The sequence below is a fragment of the Panicum virgatum genome, chromosome 2K (genome assembly GCF_016808335.1).
Source record: "Panicum virgatum strain AP13 chromosome 2K, P.virgatum_v5, whole genome shotgun sequence".
NCBI classification, from domain to species: Eukaryota; Viridiplantae; Streptophyta; class Magnoliopsida; order Poales; family Poaceae; genus Panicum; species Panicum virgatum.
In genome coordinates this window covers 56,307,937-56,326,469 of record NC_053137.1, presented here as the reverse complement: position 1 = coordinate 56,326,469, position 18,533 = coordinate 56,307,937, and the positions used below count along the sequence as shown (strand labels likewise).

The 18,533-nt window shown below is 52.4% G+C and overlaps 1 protein-coding gene across 3 annotated transcripts; it reads right to left on the bottom strand.

The window, feature by feature from the left end:
* Positions 1-12,550: 12,550 nt before the first annotated feature.
* Positions 12,551-16,839, bottom strand: LOC120687945. 3 transcript variants are annotated; one of them, XR_005680917.1, is made up of 6 exons: positions 16,551-16,839; positions 15,621-16,433; positions 15,338-15,532; positions 13,830-15,215; positions 12,968-13,009; positions 12,551-12,857 (listed from the first exon to the last, which is right to left on the bottom strand). XR_005680917.1 is itself a non-coding variant. In XM_039970044.1 (4 exons), the coding sequence occupies exons 2-4, from the start codon at positions 15,795-15,797 to the stop codon at positions 15,090-15,092; spliced, it is 498 nt and encodes a 165-aa protein (XP_039825978.1). In that variant the 5' UTR covers positions 15,798-16,433; positions 16,551-16,839; the 3' UTR covers positions 12,875-15,089. The 3 variants fall into 3 exon arrangements, 1 of the variants encoding a protein (XP_039825978.1); XR_005680916.1 differs by having other exon boundaries at positions 12,968-15,215; XM_039970044.1 differs by lacking the exon at positions 12,551-12,857 and having other exon boundaries at positions 12,875-15,215.
* Between the last annotated feature and the right edge of the window lie 1,694 nt (positions 16,840-18,533).

Sequence of the window (18,533 nt, the reverse complement as noted above, 5' to 3'; positions counted from 1 at the left end):
TTCTTCAGGCAGTTGTAGGTGCGGGTCTTGAGTCCCCTGAGGATCTCTGCATTCGCTCTCTCAACCTGTCCATTGCTGCGGGGATGTGCTACGGACGCAAAGCATAGCTGGATGCCGATGTCCTCACAGTACTCTTGGAAGAGTCTGCTTTTGAATTGGGTCCCGTTGTCCGCGATGATGCGGTTTGGGACGCCAAATCTGCACACAATGGACCTGAGGAATGCGACTGCTGATTTCTTAGTAATATTCACCACAGGAGTAACTTCCGGCCACTTGGTGAACTTGTCGATGGCGACATAGAGGAACCGGTATCCGCCGACAGCCCGGGGGAAAGGCCCCAGGATATCCACACCCCACACAGCGAATGGCCATGAGGGTGGAATCATCTGCAGAGCTTGAGCTGGGGTGTCTATTTGTTTTGCATGGAACTGGCATGCTTTGCAGGACCTTACCAGCTCAGCCGCATCCTGGAGCGCTGTTGGCCAGTAGAAGCCATGCCGAAAGGCCTTGCCAACAAGCGTGCGAGAGGAGGAATGACTTCCGCACTCGCCTCCATGGATCTCTGCGAGCAATTCGCGGCCCTCTCCCTGGGAAATGCATCGCATGAGGACACCGTTGGCGCCACGGCGGTAGAGGTCCCCTTCTACCACCACGTAACGTTTAGCCAATCGGACTATGCGCTCAGCGGACACATCGTCATCAGGGAGGATGTTAACCTTCAGGTAGTCCCGGATCTCGGAGATCCATGCATCGGGAGCTCCCAGAGCAGGTGGGGGTGGCTCTGTGAGGTCACCAGGTTCCTCAACAGAACACACAGCCCCGGCTGGGCACCATAGGTGGAATGCTGCCGGGACCGCTAGCTTCGAGGTGCCAGCTTGATCCCCTTCACCCGGCTCGGCAGGCTGGGCGGTAGGTTTCAGCAGCCGTCTTTCAAAGACACCCTCGGGCACAGATGCCCAGGTAGATGCTCTCGCAGAGAGATCATCTGCTGCTGAGTTGTGTTCGCGGGGAACGTGTTGCAGTTCCAAGGCGTCGAAGTCCTTCTCGAGCTTCCTCACGTGTATGAGGTATGCCGCGAGCTGGGGATTGTTGCAGTTGCAATCCCCTCGGACCTGCTTGATGATTAGCTGGGAGTCCCCCTTCACCAGAAGCTGCCGGACCCCCAATGAGAGGGCTTGCGTCAGGCCGAAGATCAGAGCTTCGTATTCCGCCATGTTGTTGGTGGCCTTGAACTCAAGGTGCATCATGTACTTCAGCTAATCTCCGTTTGGGTCGATGAGGACCACACCAGCCCCGGCCCACTTCTCGCGGGCGGACCCATCAAAGAAGAGTGTCCAGTGAGGCTCGGTGAAGACTGGTGTCCTGATTTCCGGCTCCGGGGGTCCAGCATTTATGACCGGACCCCCAGGGTTGCTTGGGGAAGGAGTCCACTCCGCTATGAAATCAGCCAGGATCTGGCTTTTGACCGCATGGCGTGGCTGGAAATCCAGTTGGAACTCTGTCAGCTCTGCTGCCCACTTGGCGATATTGCCTGTGGCGTTGGAGTTCTGTAGGATCGCTCTTAATGGGTAAGAGGTCACTACAACAACCCGGTGTGCTTGAAAGTAGTGGCGCAGTTTCCTGGACGCAATAAGTATTGCATAGATAAGCTTATGCGTCTCAAGATACCTGGCCTTTGCCTCGTGGAGGACTTCACTGACGTAGTAGACTGGCTTTTGGACGGTCCGGACCCTAGTTCCCGGGTCCGGCTCGCCCTTGTCCACCACATCTGTCCCTTGGGCCCCCAGTGGTTCCGGGTTCCCACTAGGATGAGGCTCCTCCGGACCTGCCTGTGCAGGATCCGGACCTTCAAGCTGGGGTGAGGCTGACGGGCCCCCGTGTCCGGGGTCCGGCTCACCATCCTTGGCCAAGAGGACCTTGGTGCTCCCCTGGCAAGTTTGCTCCATCCTTTCGGCGACCAGCACCATGCTGACCGCCTCCGCAGATGCAGCAAGATACAGAAACAACGGCTCACCGGGTTCTGGAGCCACCAATACTGGCAGCGAGGTGAGGTGCTGCTTCAGCTCCTGGAAGGCCTGTTCAGCCTCTTCGGTCCATGAAAATGGACCGGACCTCCTCAATAGCTTGAAGAAGGGAAGGGCCCTCTCAGCCAGCCTCGATATGAAGCGGCTAAGAGCAGCGAGTGATCCAGTAAGCTTCTGGACGTCCTTGATGCGGCCAGGAGGCCTCATTGCTTCGATCGCCTTGATCTTGGCTGGATTTGCCTCGATGCCTCGATGCGAGACCAGGAAACCCAGCAGCTTCCCTGCTGAGACGCCGAAGATGCACTTCTCTGGGTTCAGCATCGTGCGCGTGGCGCGAAGACGGTCGAAGACGAGGGACAGGTCCTCCACTAGTGTTGACCCTACCTTAGTCTTGACCACAATGTCATCGACATAAACCTCAACAATATCTCTAATTAGATTACAGAAGGTTTTGTTCATAGCTCGTACAAACGTGGGTAAGGCATTCCTTAGACCATACGGCATGACAATGTAGCAATAAAGCCCATCTACTGTTACAAAGGCAGTATGCTTCCTATCCTCTCTAGACATCTGAATCTGGTGGAAACCAGAGTATGCATCTAGGAAAGACAAAAGGTCACACCCGGAGGTGGAGTCCACGATCTGATCGATACGCGGAAGAGGATAGGGGTCTCTTGGACATGCCTTGTTGAGGCTGGTGTAGTCGATGCACATCCGAAGCTTCCCGTTGGCCTTTGGAACGACGACCGGATTGGCCAACCACTCGGGGTGGTGGACCTCCTCGATGAAGCCGGCGTGTAGGAGCTTGCGGACTTCTTCGCGGATGAAGTTCTGCCGCTCCACGGACTGCTTCCGAGGCTTCTGGCGCACCGGCGTGGCGTCGGGGTAGATCCTCAGATTGTGCTCGATCACTTCCCTGGGGATCCCGGGCATCTGTGACGGTTCCCAGGCGAACACGTCGACATTTGCCCGGAGGAAAGCGATGAGCGCGTCTTCCTATTTCTCCTCCAGGTTCCCCGCGATGCGGGTGGTCCTGGTGGAGTCTGCTCCAATCTGTACCGTCTTCACGGGAACTTGGTCCGGATCAGATGGTTGGACCTTGGGAGCCTTTGCAGGCGCCCTGGGTTGTGAGGTGGACGGATCCTCCTCGGAGCGTGCAGCCTCTGCCACCAGAGTATGCAGTCTCTCAACTGCAGCGACGGCAGCGGTGCGGTCGCCCTGCACGGTGAGGACTCCGGCAGGGGAAGGCATCTTCAAGACCAAATACCCATAGTGGGCAATGGCCATGAAGCGGTAGAGTGCCGGTCGGCCAATGATGGCGTTGAATGGGAGGTTCACCTCGGCAACATCGAACATGACGCTCTCTGTGCGGAAGTTCTCCTCGGTCCCGAACGTGACCGGCAATGTGATGCTCCCCAGAGGGAACACCGGGTGTGGGCCCACTCCGGAGAATGAGCGAGAGGGAGTCAGCTTGGACTCTGGGATCTGCAGCTGCTTAAACGCTGCATAACTGATGACGTTGAGGCCAGCCCCACCGTCAATCAGCACGTGGTAGAGCCTCACGTTGGATATGACAGGAGCGGTGACTAAAGGTAGCACACCAGCTCCGGCCATATTCTCCGGGCAGTCGGATGGCTCGAAAGAGATGGTGGTGTTCATCCACCTCTGGTGCGGCGCCGCCCTCGGGACCCCCGGCTTCACCGAAAGGACCTCCCGGCGAAGGGTCTTCACGTCCCGCCGGGAGACGAGCTCCCAGCTCCCGCCATACATTATGTACAGCTTCTTGCGGCGGTCGCCGTTGTCGGAATCGGAGTCGTCGTCGTGATAGACGCCCTTCAGCTCTCGAGCGGGGGATTGGTACCCCAGCTCCTTCTCCCCGGCCGCGGCCCCGCTGTCAGAGGCCTTCTCCTTGCCGGCCCGCTGGCGAGGAGGGGGTGAGCCATCCTTAGAGGACTGCTCATGCCGCCCACTGACCCGCTTCGCGAGCTTTTGGATCTCGCGGCAGTCAGCGGCGCTATGGCGAGCGGTGGGGTGCACTGGGCATGAACCTCCGCTTCCACCTTGTGGGCGAGGGCGTTTGCCGTGTGCATTCTGGCCTCCAGCCGCTGCCGCCGCAGCTGGCGCCGCTGCTGCAACGATCCTTGGTGTCTCCGTCTTGGGGGGCTGAGTGCCATGCATGGCCCTCAGCGGCCCTGGCACACTTGTCTGCCAGGGAGAAAAGCGTAGTGACGCTTTCCACCTCGTGCGTCGCCAGCTTCTCAAGCATCTTCTCATCACGTACCCCCTGGCGGAAAGCAGTAATAATAGATGCATCTGAGATACGAGGAATGGTCCCCCGTACCTTGGTGAAGCGCGAGATGAAGGCCCGGAGCGTTTCCCCGGGTTTTTGCCTTACGGCGTGAAGGTGTGCCTCCACACCATGCTGCTGGTAGGCGCTGGCGAAGTTCGCTGTGAACCTCGCACAGAGCTCTTCCCAGGACTGGATCGTCCCAGGTGTGAGATTCATGAGCCAGGTCCGGGCTGGCCCAGACAAGGCTACATGAAAGTAGCTTGCCATTACGGCGCCGTTACCACCAGCCGCTGTGATGGCGGTAACATACACCTGCAGGAATTCTGACGGGTTAGTAGTACCGTCGTACTTTTCCGGCAGGTGGGGTTGGAACTTGGGTGGCCACGCCACGGCGCGGAGGTGCTCCGCAAGTGCAGCACAGCCCACCCCGGCCACCGGTGCGCCTGACTGTATCCGGGCGTTCACCGGAGGCCTGGGTGCCGCCGCGTCCAGATCAACATTGAGGTTGCGTCCCTCAATGTTGAGACGGCGCTCTCGCGCCCTCTCGACAGCGATGCGGGCATCCTCCCCCGCGCGCCGGCGGTTGAGCTCCGCCCGCAAGTCTTCTGTTCGTGCACCCCTCACGGTAGGGGAGCGCACAGATGCCGACGCACCGCCCCGACGCTGGTGGTAAGGTACCACCGCGTTGCCAGGCGGAGGTCGTTGCCCCGTCTTTGCAGAACTGGGGGAGGCCTGAGCCAGGTGGAGGAGACGGTCGACGTCGTCCCGCCACTGCTTCAGGGCGTCTGGCGAGGCTGCCTCAGCCGGGGGGTTGCGAAGCAACTCCCTAGCCGCTGCCAGCGCTCCGCCACTCGCAGCCTGTGAGGGGGCCCTTGATGGGCGCCCTGACTCCTGCCGGCGAGCGGCGCGTGCCGCCGCCAGTGGTGGCTGCTCCACAGGCACAGTTGCCCCGGGAGCAGGAACGCGAGAGGCATGTGGCGTGGAGGATGCCACACCCTCCGTCATCTCCACGTCGTCCACGCGAACCATGGGGACAAAGAAAAGATGAACTGCGACCAGCTAGCGGCCCCTACCTGGCGCGCCAAATGTCGTGGTGCTGCAAACCACAGCCGGGTGGCGGAAGGCACCCGCCCTAACCCAGAGGGTGTGTACTCAGGGGGTAGCTAGTCTTGGATCGATCTCACTCAAGAACACGAGGAACACAGCAGGATTTAGAGTGGTTCGGGCTGCCGGAGCGTAATACCCTACGTCCACTGTGTGTTGTATTGCCTTCCCACGAGAGTGAGAAGGTTGCAAGAGCTTGAGTCAGTCTGGATGTCCTGTGCACAGCGAGCGCCTCCCTTTTATATCTCAAGGGGATGCGTACACAGCCGTTGGATCCCCGACAGGTGGGTCCAACGATGCAGTATAAAATATCGTACTGTTCATACATTATGGCGTCGCAGGCAAAGGAGATCTCTCTCTTGGATTCCCTCGCCTGCTCCCGGAGCCCTTCGTCCATCATGTCCTTGCGTTGTCTTGTCAGGTTGGCCTGTCGTAGCTAGTGGCACCGCCCGCCACATTGCTTAAGCGGGTGGTGTAGCTTGCGGCGTAGGCGGCATGATGGAAAAGTGCCGTGCTGTCGTATCCATTTAATGCTGCAGGCGGGCTCTGCGCGGGTGCGGCACAGGCGGCTGCACTGTGCTCCTTGGTAATACGCGGTGCTCAGCGAGGCCTGACAAAGGCTGTCTCGCGTACCGCGGCGGCAGAGCACGCCTTGTCCATCACATTAAATGCGGTGGGTGGGCGAGTCCCCCTGCGGAAGACTCGCGCACGATCCCGCGCCCTCGGGACACGTGGCGGTTCCGGACCCCTACACGGTGAGGGTAGTCCGGACGGGCGCAGGAGGTCCCAGACCCCTACGGGGGTCCGGGCCTCGGCGGTCAGCTCGGAGCTTCCCTTCTTTAGAGACACGTGGCGTCTCCGGACCCATCCCCAGGCGGGGAGCGGGTCCGGGGCTGTTGGCCTAGTGAGGGAAGAGCCTGACCTGTGGGGCCTGGCTACTCCGCCTTTCCCGCGCAGCTACGGACAACTACGCGGGTCCTGCCTTGCTGCAGTAAGAGTGGGTATCCCTGTTACAGGGTACCGACAGTGGCCCCCGGGCCCACCTTGGGGAAGGTACGAACCCACAGGTGGGGCCACTTCTGCGATTTGGCTCTGTATGGCTTGAAGTTCCTTTCTGCAGGGGTCTTGACCGGCTTTGACCACCCGTCGGGTTGGTTGCTGCATCATCACGTCGCAACGGATTACTGACTATGGTCCCCACGATCAGTGGTTCACCTAGTCACACGCGCGACGTTCGGCATTGTTGCGGCCGGAGTAAACGGATCATTTACCACCGGCGCAGCTCCCGAAAAGCTCGGCCACGCCTGCGATTAATGCGCGCACGTCAGCTCTGCTTCCGCCTTGCTCCACGCGCGCGGGCGACGGTTCGGATCCCGCCTTTTCACACCTCCGTTGATTACCCGCTCTCCCTGACAGGTGGGCCTGGGCCCCCACGTCATGGACTGGGTGGTTAACTCTAGGCGCGGGCGTCGCTTGAGTTTCAGCGACGGTTCCGGGGCGCACTGGTTGAGTCAGGCTTTATAACGGGGTGCACCGCATCCCGCGGTTGCTTTCCCGCATTCGTCTTCTTCCTCCAGCCTTTGCGCCCCTTTGCCTTCTCTCCCCCCTACACAGGCTCCCTTCTTACTCCACCAAGAGATGGCATCCCTTGTTCATCCCCGTCGCTTTCAGATCGAGGGAGAGCTTAACACAGTGCGCCGCCTGCTTGGGTGGAGCGCTCAGGAGACCGGCTGGGGGGTGCGAGCAGGCTCGGTTCCCCTTGGCAACCTCCGCGCCGGGGAGTTCGTGCTATTCACCTCGCACGTCTCCGCCGGCGTGGGGCTGCCGATTTCTTCATTCCTGCTGCTGCTGCTGGAAGACTTCGGCCTCCAGCTTCAGCATCTGACGCCCCACTCCCTCCTCCTGGCGTCCATCTTTGTGCATTTATGCGAGATGTTCGTGGGAGTGCGTCCCTGCGTCATCCTCTTCCGCTACTTCTTCATCCTGGTGAGGTCCGGAAGGAGCAGGGACGAAGTGGGAGGGTACTACTTCCAGATAAGGAGCGACCTGCCGACTCCTTACATTCCCGGCCTTGCTGGCGGAAGGTGGGAGGAGTGGCGCAGGGATTGGGTGATCGCCACCACCGAAGCCAACGAGCGCCTTGTCCTGCCGACCGCGGGGCCCGCCTCCAACAAAGCATCCTGGAGGGCCAAGCCGTCGCTGCAGCCGGAGTTCGACTCCATGCTGGATAAGATCAGGTCGCTGGTAGGGAGCGGCCTCACCTCGTGGCACGTGCTCGGCGACTTCGTGAAGCGCCGGATCGCCCCCCTGAAGCAGCGGCCGCGACCGGCGTGGAGCTTCACCGGCCTCAACGATTGCAGCAGGACCCACCGCGGGGAGGGAAGCGACCTGACCCAGGAGGCCTTGGAGGTCCTGGTGCGGAACGTGACGGGAGACACCTTTATCCCGGAGAATCTGATCCTTCCGCAGAGCATAGTCCCCCTCTGCAAGGACCCGGCGAGGATGGCGGTGCTGGCTACCCTGCTAAAAATAAAAATGCAAGATAGAAGTATGAAAAAAAATTGTTCACTTAGCGGCAATGTTTGTTTGGTGGTAGCGTTTCTCATTAGGAGGAAGGGAATGGAAAGTAGAAGCTAACTAAAGTTATATTTGAATGAAGTAGATATTATGTATTTTTTATCCAACTAATGTTGAGTGCCATATGTGCCTAAAATACCCAAGTGGTGCTCCTTAGGTGAGCCCATATAGCAAGGGTACGCGTTACTATAAAGGTACAAAACCCAAGTAGGTGTACCATGTAGCACCACTGCTCCATAAACTGTAACAGAACCGTCCAAATTAAATCGGATTAAGTGCACTAATTATCATCTTAATGGTTAATCAAGTTGCCACGCACTTAAAACGATGTAATCCGGTCGTCTGTCGGGTTAAGGATCGAAAAACACTGGAAGTCTCGCACGAAGACGAGCACAAATGATTATAAGCAAACAAAAGTTCTCAAAGTTAATTTACAATGCGGAGTTTCTCCAACAAGTTTACGTAGAATATCAGAGTTCAAAAGTGCAGCGGAATTCAAATAGAAGTTTAGTTTAGAAAAACAACAGAAACTACGATGCCGTGAGGACGTCACATCGAGCCCACCGATGTGAATCATGGTTAGCTCCAACCAGCAGCAGTTGCCTGAAAATAGGGTAACAACAAACTCTGAGTATACTAATACTCAGCAAGACTTACCCGACATGGGTATACTTAGCCCACTACCTAGACATGCAAAGCTTTTTGGCTCTGAAATTTATTTTGCTAAAAAGCTACTAATACTGGATCCTTACTTTCAATATTTTAGCTCATGTTTAGTATATTGAATACCAACTAGGTTTGCTTGAGTATCTAGAGCACACATGGTAGATCAGATTAATTTTCCAAGAGTACAATAAACATATATTCCATCTTCGCCTTTCAACTCTTATTCCACTTCTTTACTACGATGTGACGCAGTGACCAAGGCTCTAATATCCGCGAGTCACGGCGAATCGATCCGATTTAACCTTGCATGGTGGACCTAACTCACACGACACACGCAAACCACACCGGGCCACACGCGTCAGCTGTTCCCATCATTACCACGACATCTGAACCACGCCTGCTAAAACCCTGGTGAAGGGCCCCTCATAGTGAACTCCCGGAGAACCCGAAGGCGACATCCAATCCAACACCCGCCATCATCCCACGCCCAGCATAGCAGGACAGAATTCAAAGTATCGTCGTAAAGCGGTACACAGTTTACCGGTTTCGACTACCTCCTACTTCCGGTATGTGGTTAGTACTGTTCAATCCTCGGTCATCAGGGCCAACAACGGTACGGTCCTCAATCGACACATGCGGAGGTCCACTTTCCACACATTCCATATCCAAAACCAAAACCATCTCCGCCCGGTCTCCATTTATGTTTCCTCATTGATTCATTCTCAAGCCACGTTGCCATAACTAACAGAAACCTATAGCTCGCGAGTGACCGCAATCACTCGATTCTACCGGATCCTAGTTAAGCATGGCAAGGGAAAATCAGATGCAAGGGAGACTCAAAATCATACTTAGTTCCCTTCTTCTCCAAATCCGGTGACCTTTTGGGCAGCTTGGGGTCGGGATCGACCAACATTCAAAACGAAGAAAATCTCCTTGTGGTAAATCAGCTTGTCGATGATTCCTATGAATGTGGGTCACATTGATCTAGATCTGATTGTCTTGCGCCACTAAAAACGAGCAAAAAGGACATGTATGGACCAAGGTGTTACAAAAGAATATCAGAGATGAGGAAGGGGGCCTACCTCGTCGAAGATGTCTTGTCGTTCATGCCGGAATGAGCAATGAGTCTTTGGCGGCGGCGGATCTGTTTAAGAGAAAGGGAATCCAAAGATTGAAGATGACTAAGGTTATATATGGATGTAGTAGGTATGATGGGCTAGGGTTATATATGGATGTAGTAGATATGATACTAAAGAAAGTTTTGGGTGTGATATGGGCCTAACACCCAATTGCTTCCTAGACGGGGCAAAAGAGATGACTGTGTAAATAAGGACAACTGCTCTCCAATGAGTAGGTAGAAAAAGGTCTAGAAACTGAGTGGACTTGGGCGGAGAATGAAATTACGAGATAAAAGTATGAAAAAAAAATAGGTTCACATAGCGGCAATGTTTCTTTGGTGGTGGCGTTTCTCATTAGGAGGAAGGAAGGGAATGGAATGTAGAAGTTGCCTAAAGTTATATTTGGATGGAGTAGACATTATGTATTTCTTTTTTGATCGAACTAACAAAAATGTTGAGTGTCATATGTGCCTAAAACACCCAAGTGGTGCTCCTTATGATTAGATGAGCCCATACAGCTAGGGTACGTGTTTCCATCCTTTAGGAACATCAGGCATCCATGGTTACCGCTCATGAGCGCTACTACGTTTTGCATAATAAAGGTACGAAGGCTTTTATAAAGGTACAAAGCCCAAGCAGGTGTAGCACCACTTCTGCATAATAAACGTGTCCAAATGTCAAGATGCTTATCTCCAGAATTTGAAAGTCGGTGATAGGGGTGATTAGGCACATCTCTCCTGCCCGAGTTCATGTTTCATAGGTTCATACTGCGAAAAAAGTTAGAGGGATGTTATCCAAATATGGAGAGAAAAAAGGAAAAAATATATGTATACCATTAAAAGATCAGAAAGTTAGATATATATCATCATGATCCACATGTCATTGACTCATATAGGCCCCGCACGTCAATGTGATAATGATGGTACATATCTAACTTTGGGATCTTTTAATGGTATAAATTCAAATTTCCAAAAAAAAAATGTATGAAGGACACGGATATGACACAAACATTATCATTAAACCCCAGTCGTGTTCCTCCACCGCTGTTTTCTCTCATGTGTCCAAATTGGGCTGTGTTTAGATCCATTTTTCAAAATTCCAAAAAAAATTGTAAATCGTCTGCATGGTGTATTAAATGTAGTCGAAAAAATCGCATTACACAAATATACTGTAAATCTCGAGACGAATCTAATGAACATAACTAGGCCATGATTAGACACTAAATTGCTACAGTAAAGCTGCAGTAAACATTCTCTAATGATGGATTAGTTAGACTCATTAGATTCGTCTCATAGTTTACAAACGAGTTATGTAATTAGTTTTGCGATTAGTCTATGTTTAATATTTTAAATATGAAAAGATGCTCTTTCAAAATTCAAACTAAATGGATCTAAACACAGCCTTGATAGTGAGTAGAATCGAAGCTATCTTCCTATATATGGATTATGGAGGTTGGAACTTATAATCTTCAACATGATGTGATGGCCTATGCTTCTATACTGTTTTCGTTACCATACATTGCTCTGGTCCTGTTTCTGAATATCCGTATGTTATGTTTTGCAGTTTTTTTCATCTAGGCAGTGGCGCGATCTCCACGGGCGTGCAGCTAGTCGCGGTGGCGCGCCACCATCCGCATCTCGGCAGCGCCGTCTGCGGCGTCAGAGGCAATGGATGGCGGCGTGTGGGGGCAGGTTTTGTGGACGCTGAGGAGGGACGTCGGCGAGGTGCGCGGGCGGAGCAGCTCGTCCCGTCCCGGGCGAGCGCGGCGTCGATCGGGTCGGCGGATTCGGCGCGGAGGGCGAGCTCGGGAAGGCGGGTCCGGAGGCCGCGCGCGCCAGCGGCGCCCGAGCAGGCTGGTCCGGGCCGGGCGGCGGCGCTGGGCGCTGGCGCAGCAGAGGCGGACGAGGACCTCGAGGAGCAGGTCGTCTGGTAGGGCGCACTGACGGCACTCGGACCCTGCCATGCATCTGGCGGAGGGCGGCAAGGTAGGAGCTGATTGGTTACCTGCATGCGGACGGATCAGGCTCTCGCCATGCAAATCATTCACCGCGGCCAGGCTCTGCAGAGACGTGGGAATTGGCCGTTTCTGGAAATCATTCTGTTTATTTACCTTTCATTTGTAGATTCAGACTTCTGCTAGTGTTGTCCCTCTATGCATTCAGATCAACATACAGGTTTTAATCTTAAATGCATTATGTTGTCAGCAGAAAACAAGTCGTTTCTTGGATTCCATTAATTCATGGTGGGATGTTGGTGGTCGATCTGATGCATCTTCAGAGAAAGGGCAAAAAAACCAAAGAAGAGTTGCTTAGAAGTCGTTATCACATTTTACTTTATTATCTGACGGCTGCATTTGTACACAACAAGGATATGGATATGCATGCAATTCATCGTTTCGACGTCAGTCAGGCCAGTAACCTGGGTATCAATCCAACAAAAATGGTCTTGTAAACTTCTTCCTTAGCCCGTTAGGTTGCTTCTCTTGTATGGCTAGTTGTAGCCAAGAGAAGCATCGTTGACATAGCAGAAGATAGAAGGAGAAAAGGATTGTAGTTAGCCTTTTTCCAGTCCCAGTCAAGTTTGAACTGGGATCGTTCTTCTAAGGACGATCTCACATAAAGCATAACTGAAGCAAGAGGCTGAGGAACACAGTAGAGGCCGAGAGTAAGATACAAAGAGCATCGCCTCTGACCAAAGCACAGAAAAAAAAAATCATCAAAGCCAAGCAGTCGGAGGATCAAGCACACAAATACCTTATGGTTTTCAGCCCATGGCAGTAAAACGCAGATATAAATATTTGCCAGATAAGTCCACAATTTCTACTAATAAGAGCATGATCCACCAGCAGGGCTACTATATCATATGTTTCCCCTAACATAATGCTCCGGGGATACATTGCCAAAGATATTACATTAATACTTTTCATTAGATAAGTTCATCCCAAATGCACGTTAACAGCAGCATCTCTTCCCCTTGATACATAACCTCCCCTTGGAACTCTAATGTGATGCCACTTGAGACACTTGGAATTTAGGAAATGGATGAGGATGCTGGCAAAACTCCAGCCACCTTAATAGCCTGGACACATCATATCACGTGCATTGTTAGATACTGCAATCTGAAAAGGTGGAAGCTGGACACGAGAAAGAAGCAAAACCTACGACTAGGAAGAGGAAATTGCTACTCACTTCAGGCTGTTTAGGCTCCATCAAAATTAACTGCAGTGGAACCTGGTAAATTTAGAACAAACTACATGAGATAATTGAAATGTATCTTTTCGAACAAGTATCGCAAGTCACAATGAAGAATTATCATCAAGAAAACATGATTATTATAGGACGAAATTCAGCAGCACACTTGGAAAGTGCAGTAGTATGAGCAAAGTAAAAACCATGTTTTAAGAAAAATATCACAGTTCTTGCATCATAAAACTGAAATAGGACCAAGGGCTGAACTTAAAAGAGCCGAGCAAATAAAAGCAGCAGAAGCACAAGTTCAATAAAACAATTGAAAACTATGTTGTAATTATAAAATAGCATACAAACCCTGACAGAGAAATAGGCAGAAAACTGTGTCAGAACATTGCAACGGTGCTACACTAAATATCTCACAACAAAATTGCAATTGCAAGTAGTCAAATACACAACAACAGACCTCATCCTGATTTTGATCGACAACTACAGCAGTAGACAGACTTCCTACCAACATTTTTCAGCAGACAGCAGAATCAGTAAGAGCATAAATGACTGGTCAACTCTCACCTACTAGTCCTTTATAAGCAAATTAAGTTAGCCAAACATAATGGCTACATGATCATAGCATCCAGGGAATGTCTTCCACTTCACTCTACTACATGCCTAAGTGACGGAATAGCTAGTTACAAGGAAACCTAAGAAACTAACACCAGTCCATCCAAAAGTTGTCACACTAGCCAGTATACCACACCTCGTTTCAACGTATAAAAGCAAAACTATAAGGGAATGGCAGAATAGTGATTAATAAAGCATGGCTTCTAATTTCAACAAGGTTGGGACAAAAAGCATATCATACCTTTTCACATCTACAAGTAAGCTAGTCATGCAAACAACACCTGCTCACCAGAACAGCGATAAATTCCGCACTTCACTGACAGATGTGCCTTCAAGATGCTTTGCATTCTACTGGAAAAGCGGCGAATGTGTTGTTTAGACTTCGTCTTGAATGTGATGGTCAATCTTTCAAGCCTCGCTGCACTTCTTAATATCACTTTCAATATATCAATTTCATGATCCTCCCCTCTAACGCCTTTAATTTCCATTTCATTCTGTCGGTACCTCTGGACTAGGGTACCCCCTCTTGTTGTGTCAAGACTCGCGTAGTTATCCGTAACTACGCCCTAAAGAGCTGAACAGCCGGACCCCTGGGGTCCGACTCCATCTCACCGGACCAACGGACCCGGACCCGCTTTCCGCTCGGGGACGGGTTCGGTATCACCATGTGTCCCGGAGAACGGAGCGCTCAGCCAAAACAGCCGGGGCCCCGGACCCCCAAATACTATCCGGACCCCTCAGCGTGGAGGGAACAGACACCCCGCCTGGGGGGTCCGGAGCCGCCACGTGTCCGCAGGCGCAGGCACGTGCGCGGCCGCGAAGCTTCCCCGGGAAGATTCGCCCACCTACCGCATTCAATGCGGGAGACGTGAGTGCGCTCTGCCACAACAGAGCCCGAGGTGACTTTTGCCAGGCTGTACTATTGACCGCGCGTTACCAAGGCGCACAATGCAGCCTCTGGCGCCGCCCACGCCACGCGCATCAGTCTGCAACGCCAATTAGACACGACAGCTCGGCGACGGAGTATAATAACGCCTACGCGGTAGACCCAACAGTCTACGCCGCAACCTACACCGCCTCAACAGGCGCCTCACCGATGGGACAGGTGAAGACCCCCCTCGGTCAGAGAGTCTACAGGGCGATGAAGCGTATCCGGAAGTTGATTCACAAAGCACTGTTAATGTCTTTCTCATGGTAAACTATACATCCTTATTGTGCCCACCTGTCGGGGTCCAACACCTGTGTACGCGTCCTCCTTGCGCTATAAAAGGGGGACGCCCGCTAGAGAAGGACTCAGGTCTCAAAAGGGACTTAGAGGCAGAGGATAGACTCATCCACGGACACAAGAGCAATAGAACTCTCAGTGGACGTAGGGTATTACGCTCCAGCGGCTCGAACCACTCTAAATCCCCGTGTGTTCTTGTGTTCTTGCTTCATAAGTAGATCTGTCGAATCGCTTGCACTTCCCCGAATAACAACCCTCTGGGATTAGGCGGGTGCACTACGACACCCGGCTGTGGCCCTCCTCCTTGAGCCACGACACATTCAGATGAGTCAAGGAGACAGTCTGATTTCTCCAGTTATTCAACTGAATACAGGGGCAGTTCGCACTGCATTCTCTTCCCGCCTAAAGGAAAATTGAAGTGTGAATGTGTGATTAGTCATTGATGCTTCATACTAAAGACCCCATCTCCAGCATGACCGACGAAAGTTCAAAATGTACATCAGGCAGAAAGACAGACAAATTACCTGAAACTTACACAGGTCCACCTTAAGCCTCTTTATCAAGGTATAAACCTCCAGCAGGTGCAGGACCAGTGCTCCGCAGACATGTCCGCTGGAGGTGATGCACAGCTCTAAAGTAGAAATGTTGGCAATAGGACAGCGGGATGATATGTACTGCTCAAAGTCAAAGCTCAGGGCTGCACCTTCTTCCTGATCAAACTGCACAGCAATTTGGCAGCGTGAGGTACCAACATGATGTAAACTTAAGTCATCACAACAGAGAAATTAAGCCGGAGAGGAGACTCACCAGCAGCCATTCACATATGTTGAGCGACAAGGCGTTGGAGGGAGGGCTGTGCGGCAGCTGCCCTTGAGGCTCCGATGTCTTCATGGTCACGGACATCAGGTTCCAAATATCACCAAAGTGAACATGTGATGCTCCGCTAGCGCATTGCCATGAGAGATGCTCCACCTCTGGTGCCATGTAGCACAGGGAGAAATCATCCAGGACACCCTCTATGGCCCGAAACGTCAGCTTCTTAAGCCTAGGGGCTTTGATGACAACTCACCGGAGCCGCGCCCTGGCCGACACAAAAAGCTCCTCGAGCAAGGGCAGGCTGATCGTGATGTAGTCAAGGTGCAGATTGGAGATGGAAAGGCTACGCAGGGCGGAGCAGCGGTGGAGCAGGCTAGCTAGGAGGACGTCGTAGCGACGAAGCGACAGGCTCTCGAGGTCGGGCATGTCCCCTAACTGGGGCGTGATCAGACTGACGCCATGCACATCCAGCGTGATGGACCTGGTGCCGTCGAGGCGGGGCAGCATCACCAAGCCGGGGACGGGCCCAACAACTTTGGCGGCGACGGTGACGGCGAGGTTCTCCGGCTGCAGCGTCGCGGCGGCGTTGAGCAGCGAGGCGATCTGGGCGGGTTGAGGATCTGGAGCAGCAGGTCGTCGGGCAGGGCGCTGATGCGGTCGGCGCCGCCGGGGTCGCGGCCGCGGCCGAGCCGGGCGGATCGACGGGCGTGCCCGCGCCCGCCGCGGCCGCAGGAGCAGCCCGGGAGGTCCCGGTGGCAACGCGCGCAGGACCTCTGGTTCCGATTCGCCCGAGCCATCTTAGCACTGCATTGATCCAAGAGCCGAAGCCACCACTGGTTTGAGTGTTACCGCAATTTGACTAGAATTTCGCACGTATGGTGTGGGATATTAAACGAGCGAGCAGAAATAATAGAAACTAACCGTCGATGAAGAAGCTAGTAGAAGACTAGAAGCACGTGGATGGATGCACGGCAGGAGCAAGGTGCAGGGACGCTTGCTTTGCTTGGTGTGGGCTGTATCTAGGCGCCGGCCATTGAAGTTGAGTTCCGTCAGGCGCCTGAATCTATCGTCGGAGGTGGGGGGAGGGTGCGTGCAGTGCAGAGACGAATGGAAGCATTTGGATAGGGTTGGGGGGAGTGGGACTGTGGCCTCTGGAGGGAGGAGGAAGAAGGCGTCGCGCGCGTGGCGTGCAAGAGAAGGACGCGCTGGTGCCCGGATCACTCTGTGGGCAGTTCCAGCGACCTCTATCCCAACATTATTTTTCTCTTACATTATTTTAGCATCAGTTTTCAGTCACCAATCAATTAATAATATTTTTCTCTCACACCACTCCAGCCACCAATTTTAACTACAGCTCCAGCCCAGCGAACAGAGCCCAGCCAATAGTCAACGAGCCCAGCCTGCAGGTCCAGCTGCCGTGCTGCGGTCCTCGGTGCCACGGTCAATGCAGTCAGCTGTAACCTGGCCGACGTGACCCTTGATGAGACCTCTCCGCTCAAGCCCCGTTTAGTTCCCAAAATTTTTTCTACAGTACCCGTCACATCGAATTTTTCGACACATGCATGAAATATTAAATATAGTTGAAAAAATAACTAATTACACAGTCTAACTGATTAGTACAAAATGAATCTTTTAAGCCTAATTAGTTCATGATTGGACATTATTTGTCAAATAACAACAAAACGTGCTACAGTAACTTTTCCCCAACTTTTTGCAAACTAAACGCGGCCTCAGCTGCCGTATCCGCACCGCACAGCCGCACGGCATGCATGCATTTTTTTTTGAAAAGTAAACAGGCAGCATTTCATTAAGCTGTCATATCATTACATAGAGTAGACCAGAGAAACTCTGGTGGTACATGAAGCCATACAGATTCTGAAAAACGATCTGCCGATCTAGCAAGAACATGTGCTGGCTTATTACAACATCTGTTTACATGAATAAAGGAAAAAGCCACAGTAGAAGTACAGACCACTTTTTTTATGTCTTCGATGATAATTCCAATATTGGAGCGGTCCGTGACTCTCGACTGGAGCTTCTTAATCAACGACTCACAGTCAGAAGCAATTATAATATGGTCATGAGGGAGCTGGGAAGCAAAGTTAACTGCTCTCCTAAAAGCAATGGTCTCCGCCAATTCTGGGTCTGTAATTTTGTCAATTCCCTGCTTGCAAGCAGCCAGAAAAACACCTCTCTCATCTCTAATGACAATACCCAAGCCCATGCGATTATCTTTGTGGAAAATTGCTGCATCAACATTGACCATAATCCACCCTTGGGGCGGTGGTTCCCATCTCTTCCGATTAAAGACATCAGACTTTCTAGGATGGGCTGGAGTACACCAATGCACAAGCACCATGTCAACATATGCTAAAATCTTCTCAGCTATACAGTGGGGGTGCATTTTACTTTCTCCATTTCGCACAGCATTCCTAGCCTCCCAGATATGCCAAAAGGCTATGACAAGGATAGTAGCCTCCCTATCTGTGCAAGCAGCCAACATTTCAAAAATCCATTGCTTAGGTGAAACAAACATTTTGACCATTAACTTGAAGCCGCCTTTTCTCTTTAGTTCTCTCCATATTTCAGCCACATATTGACACAAGATAAAAGCATGTTGTGTGGATTCATCTATGCCACAATAACAACAAAGATCATAAGCCGGGATCTGTCTAATTCTTAGTTGTTGTCCAGTTGGGAGGCAGTCATGTGCAAATCGCCACAGCATGATTTTCATCTTGGGAGGAGCATTGATATTCCACAAACTCTTCCACTTTTTGCTGTGCATACTTGATTTGATGATTCCCCTTTTCCCTTGGCACTAGCATTTAGATGTACGGCCTCACATTTAGCCATATTATATGCTGATTTCACCGTGTAAATACCTGTCTTTGTAAATGGCCA